General features: G+C 39.1%; 1 protein-coding gene across 1 annotated transcript in view; it reads right to left on the bottom strand.

Moving 5' to 3' along the window:
• The window catches only part of LOC122346782 (arf-GAP with GTPase, ANK repeat and PH domain-containing protein 1-like), a 34,796-nt gene that overhangs the window by 13,282 nt on the left and 14,844 nt on the right, over positions 1 to 6,670 (bottom strand). Inside the window, exon 8 of the mRNA XM_043241636.1 lies at positions 6,031 to 6,192. Within this exon, the coding sequence (XP_043097571.1) occupies positions 6,031 to 6,192 (162 nt within the window). The remainder of the gene's footprint in view (positions 1 to 6,030; positions 6,193 to 6,670) is intronic.

The raw sequence follows: 6,670 nt of genomic DNA, 5'->3' as shown, positions 1-6,670 counted from the left end.
TTTATGGATTGGTATTTGCACGTTTCATGATTGATGTTTAATTCACTGTGTGTTTGTTTATTTTACACAGTTTAAATGTAAAATTTGAAATATATTTTCAGCTTTTAAAACACAAAGTCTGGATCTGGGACACGGGTAAAGCAAACAAACCCCTTTAAAAAATCCCGAGAAAGTTTATTGTGACCAATATAACCAAAAGAAAATACTAACACGTTCTAAAATAATAAGATTAATGATAATTCTTAAAAAAAAAAAAAAGGGAAATCGGCTCCTTAAAACTAATTATTCTAAGATCACGTTGATAAGCAAAATCCATGTTAAAGAATATCACCGTGTTAATAGGTCTAGTCTGGTCTCTTTAAATAACTGCTGATTTCCCAGCTGTGCTGACGATTGACCTGAAGTCACTTCGGCTCGATCCACTCCGACTCTTTTCCCCTTAGGCCAAAGGGGACATTTGTTACACAACAGTAATCCTGGAAAAACAATTCCATCCAGTCCTTTCCATGCGCACAGCATCAGAGAGGGGAAAAAAAAACTACAATAACGTGGCCCGGAATCAAGCTATTTTCCACACAATAGACTCTGTAAAATCTGCATGCGACAGATTAACTGTGTCTTATTGTCTGCGTGCCACGCTTGGTCCCTCACACAAACNCCCTACAATAACGTGGCCCGGAATCAAGCTATTTTCCACACAATAGACTGCATGCGACAGATTAACTGTGTCTTATTGTCTGCGTGCCACGCTTGGTCCCTCACACAAACCGTTCTTCGCCTACTAATAACATCAATTCCACAAATGCTGTCTCTTAACTTCTCTCTCTCTCTCATTTGTAGGTCTTAAACAACATTTCGAAATGGATTTGTTGCTAACAGGGCAACTTTTAGTTTAAGATACGAATGGTCTTTTTTCCATACCATTAGGAAGCCATAAGAGCACCTTCACTTTGTTCCTGTCAGTAACAGCTTTAATTAAACGTTACAGCCACGTGCCTGACCGACTCCAGCCGAGGACACCTGTGAGGCCTTCTGGAATGTCTTTCTCTTTCTGGCTGCTTCTTAAAACGTATCGCCTTCCTGAGGTATCCATGTCTTTGTGCGATCATCAAGGCATTCATGAGCCTCCCGCTGTCCCCGTGCAGTGCAGAGCCCACGCCGTCTGCCCGATCCGGTTTCAAAGGCTCTCACATTCTCCTGCTCTCATCAAACGTAGTAATTACTTAACAAGGGCCACTTAGGGCCCTACAGCTCAGCGGTAATTGATAAACTGTGATCGTCCGTGCAGTAAGTTTGCCATTTTGAGTGGTGGGCTTTCAGCGGCCCTCTGTGGGGGGGATGCGAGGAGTGTAAAAATGCACGGCATGCTGAGATCCATTGATCTTCAGAACGTGTCTGAGAAGACTTTGTCTCGGAGAAAAGTGGAGAGCAGGTGAGCTGAAATTAGAGAAAGACCCCTGAACTGCCATAATGTTAGCTGAGAATCATCAGCATGTTGAGATTGTGTGCGTTCAGGGACACTTTTCTAAAACGATGCTCCTAAAACAGTAACAACCAGAACTTAAAGACAACCGTACAATGTCTTTATGACAGCCCAATGAACCCACTGCTAATGTAACATTATTAAACTGACTTTAAAATGCAGCGTGTCATTTATACTGATGTTCGATATCAAAAGATCTTTGTGTCTATGATATTTTAAGAACACTTCGGATAAAGCTTAAGCTAAATAATAAAAGAAAAATACCCAAACCAGCTTATACCGTGTATAGCTGAATCTTACAGAAACATCTTATTTCGCCTCAAAATATAATTCATATATATTACGTGAAGAAAATGAAGCTAATTAAGCTTTTAAAGCACTGTGAGATGTTGATGAGAATTTAAAGGGACAGCGCAACCAAAAACAAGCATACTTCATGATAATATTCGAATATATGGACTTTCATTTTGTATAAGATCAAACAGACAGAAATCTAAGTCATAATTCCATGAATGAACGATCAATGTGAACTTGTTTTGAACTGCATAAATTCGATTTTGTGAATTCAATCAATTAGGCTAGTAATTTTTTTTTTTACTCAATTCATTGAAAAAACTGAAAAAAAAAACATGACAAAATCAAATAGGCAGTTTTTATAGCTATTTTTTTAGCATTTTTTTTAAACTCTCATTGAAGCATGATTAATTGTAAATGTATAGAAGAGAATGATCATTTTTTACACATTTTCCTTTAATCATTTAACATTTTTCACAGCATTATGTATTAAGCTTACGTATCAAACGCATTTAAATGCATAAACGCACAAACAACCAAACCGACCGTGATGCATGAAGACTCGATTCATTTACAAAATTGTATTAAAGCAATGAGAATGCAGAGGGAAAGTGTGCATAAATCCAATGAAAATTATAACATACCAGCGCAAAAAAATCTTAATGGTCTTAAAATAAGTATCGCCACCTTTCGTTTTCATTATTCATCACCATATCATTTACCTATTTTGGAATAAAACATGACTCGTTTGTAACACATGCACTCTGTTTGNGAACCGACCGTGATGCATGAAGACTCGATTCATTTACAAAATTGTATTAAAGCAATGAGAATGCAGAGGGAAATTGTGCATAAATCCAATGAAAATTATAACATACCAGCGCAAAAAAATCTTAATGGTCTTAAAATAAGTATCGCCACCTTTCGTTTTCATTATTCATTACCATATCATTTACCTATTTTGGAATAAAACATGACTCGTTTGTAACACATGCACTCTGTTTGAGCAGTAAGCATGTATGAGAGAACACATACACGTGTGTGTGTGAGTACGAGCGCGGTACCTGACCGTGACAGTATGTGTGTGTTATATAAAACACTACGAGCGCTGTACCTGGCTGGTGGAGCTCATGAATAACAGAGAGGCTGACAGCCTTATCCCTCAGCAGGCCCGCGGCGTGACAGCACTCCCCGGCCCCACGCACAAGTGCTTAATGGCTAAATTGGGAGACTGTTACTAATCGCTTATTGAATAATGAAAGTGACACAGCTGATAAAAGATTTCAATACTGTAGATTATTTATAATATTTCACTTAAGTGCCTGCCTGACGAATGGGGGCTGGGGAAGAGGCCCGGGCAGCGTCTGACAACGTTCAACCTTTTCAAAAAACGTGAATCAGGGCAAGACAAAGTGGCTCTCCAGGGTTAGGAAAAAGGAAAAGGAGGAGGGAGGATAGGGAAAGAGTGAAAGAAAGATAGTGATGGTGAGAAATAAAGAGGGGGTGAGTGAGGCACATTAATGTAACCCCATTTCTCATAGAGGACCCCTACAGGTCAGAAACCACAAGAAAAATCTCTTTTGTTTCAATGCTAAAAAATACGACTCCCTTTTCTGTACCTTTGCAAATACGAAATGTTTTAAAAATAGTAAAGGAAGAAATAGAATACGTTTTCATATAAACCCCAGAATATCAATCATAATAATCAAATTGTCATCAACAGACTATGTGTGTGTGTGGGTATGCGTGTTTTTGGTCATTTTTGGGTAAAGATATATTTTTTTCGAATGGAATAACTGGAAAATAAAATATTAGGTTTAGAGATTTACCATCGAAGATTAAATAAAATCTTTAGAACAATGTTCATGTATTGGCCTCCTACAATCTTGGGACTCCTTACAATCAGGGTTCTCATTTCCCATGATTCCACTCTTCCATGACCACATGGTGGCACCATAGAGAGAATTAAGTGGAACAGATGGTCTCTCAATACTCTCAAATGCTAACGTCATGGTAGAGATGGTGTATCAGATCAGTGGTTCTCAATTGGTTTTGCTACGACTCCCAGACTTTAAACTGAACATCAAATGGCAATCCAAGCAAGCAAAAAAGTAAAACAACAAAATCTATCAAATCAAACACTGCCATAAAAATTCACTAGGAGCATTTTAACACACGATGCCATTCAAAAGTTTGGGGTTGTAATCATTTATTTATTTATTTTTATGGAAGTCTCTTATGCTTACCATTTATGAAACGTTATTAGAATTTATAACACCTGTTTTCTGTGTCAATATATTTTGAAATGTAATTTATTTCTATAATGGCAAAGCTGAGTTTTTCCGCAGCCATTCCTCCATTCTCAGGTGTCACATGATCCTGTTTAATGCCGTTGTGGAAACAGGACACACATTTTTTTTAGTGTAAATGCTTATATTCTTAGCACAGATTTTTAGTAACATTACACACGTCTTTTTTGGCGAATTTTCATGCATTCTTGCTGAATAAAAGTATTCGCTTCTTTAAAAAGGAAGTGTATGATATATAATAATTTAAACCGCAGTTATAGCGCATGTTATCCGTGTTTAATTTAGTCTTGGCTTTGCTTATACATGATTCATTCTGTCAATCTTTGAGTCACAGAGATTTCCTTAGCTTTATCTTCTGTCCAGTAATCAATCCTTGGCCCATTTTTTGGGTCACAACCCCCTTAAACGAAAACCACCGAATGCATAAATATATAGTATTTGTAATGCTGCTTGAAATATGTTGATTGCATTGCAATCTGATACACACTGCGTGTGCCGTGCTGACGTGTATAAATACATGCACACATACTCTTCCCTCGCTGACAATATATTGGCCCCCTTTGGGAGAGGATCAATAAGGGTGATTGGGAACATTTTAAACAAGCAGTGATCCTGGGCTCTCAGGAGTCCGGGGCCACCCACACAAGCCCAGTCTAATTAATCACACTCTCTCTGAGGTGACACACACTCATCCATCATTCCTCTCTCACACGCACATACAAGACCACCTTACAACGCTTCAGAACTGTATTCTCACCCTGTCAAGAGGTTATCAACTACCATTCACACCAAGAGCTACACTTTGGTATGAACGCATACATAAACTGTAAAAATGCAGCAAGGCATAACCAAATTCTAAATATTAATTGTTCAAGTTTTTTTTAAGTTGCCAAATAAATAAATAAATGTCTAGGTCCATTTGTTTATCCAAATTTTTCAAATAATACAAGCTTGTCACTGGACACTTTTGATAAGTATTTTAAATATTATAACAGTTTTCTATTTTAAAATAGCATTTCTTTCTGTGACCAATTTTCATCATGGCTCCAGTCATAAGAAATCATTCTAATATGCTGTTCTTTTTTTCTTTTTGTTAAAGTCTTTGGTCTCACTTTTAATGAATGTATTCATTTTTACGCATTCTTGTGGAATTACATTTTTTTAATAATAATAATAATAATAATAAAATAAGTACTGACCCCAAACTTTTCAACAGTAGTGTGTTCCTGTGACCGAATGATTAAATAAATACAAATCTCTATCTCTTGTGTCAGAATCGAGGCTGCTGTGATGAGTGGAGTCTGCGTGTGTGTGTGTGTGTGTGTGTGTGTGTGTGTGTGAGAGAGTGACAGACGGCGTTTAACCGGCCTGTCTGTGTGAGTGTGTAATAATCACTCAGCATATTTCTCTTGCTCCACGCAGGCCTGTCAGCTGTCTGATCCATACTGACGGCAGGAAACATATTACACATCTGCTGCTCAGAAACATCTGTTCCACTGCACCGTCACAGCAGACACAACTTCGCTGCTTGCTTTTGTGTGCGCGTGACAGCAGCGATGCATGCAGCTTAGTGTTTGTATACATGCTGGTATACAGGAAGGCGTCTTGGATTATAACGAAATGTGCATAAACGCATGAATAAAAAGGCCTGCCTTTGTTACTTTTCTTTTAAATTAGATTACACTTTAGAATTCTATTAGTCTTGCAGTATAAGTGAAGTGTATTAGACAGCAATATTGACGAGATAAAAACCAGTCACTGTTCTTGTCTGGATGACTTTACCAGCTTTAATAATAGGTCTACTGTTTTACTGCATGTTTTTTTTTTGTCTTTTTTAAGCAAATTCTTAGGAACATGGTTGAATTTATGACGATCAGCAGAGATCTGAGCAGATCTGAGAGGGAGAGAAGACTACAGATGGAGCGGGACAGAGACCGGAAGTACCTTCTGCGGTTCCAGAGAAGCCGTCCACCTTGAAGTTGCTGGTACTCTTCTTCCTCCTGTGTTTTTTGCGGTTGGCGTGAGGTGATGGAGGTGGGTCCATCTTAGGACTGGTGGTACTGGATATGCTTGGACTGGAGCACACAGAATCTCCCAGACCCGTATCTGGACACAAAAAGAAGGAGGAGATGGCGTATGCGTATGGAATATCGTGGTGTCCGTTCTCGTTTGAACGATCGTTCGTGTGAGGGCCAGTTCTGACTGGCGTTTGGCTGGATTCTCCGGCTCAGGCTATCAGAAGGCTGCTTCACTTTTCATAAGCGGCACTGACAGCTGTGACTAGCGGCAGAATAAAATAACATTCAGTTCACATCAATATCAGGCGGAGTGAAAGCGCTTATGTGGGGAGGGGGGCTGGGAGGATGTTCGGGCTGGCACTGAGCATGCTCCCAGCGCCGTGCATCAGCAGACAGCCCCAAGGACGGCCGTAACTTATTTTACAATCGTTTAGTCTCAGCTCAAGTGGAAAACGTGACAACTTATCTCTGCTGACAAGATGCCATCCCAAAGTGAACAATTAACCACCTCGTTCTAACAGCCCCTTTGTCTGAGCTCTCTCTCACACACACACACACACACACAC

This window comes from Puntigrus tetrazona, chromosome 6 (genome assembly GCF_018831695.1).
Source record: "Puntigrus tetrazona isolate hp1 chromosome 6, ASM1883169v1, whole genome shotgun sequence".
Classification (NCBI taxonomy): Eukaryota; Metazoa; Chordata; class Actinopteri; order Cypriniformes; family Cyprinidae; genus Puntigrus; species Puntigrus tetrazona.
The sequence above is the reverse complement of the archived record's forward strand: the minus strand, read 5'-3'. Positions and strand labels throughout refer to the sequence as shown.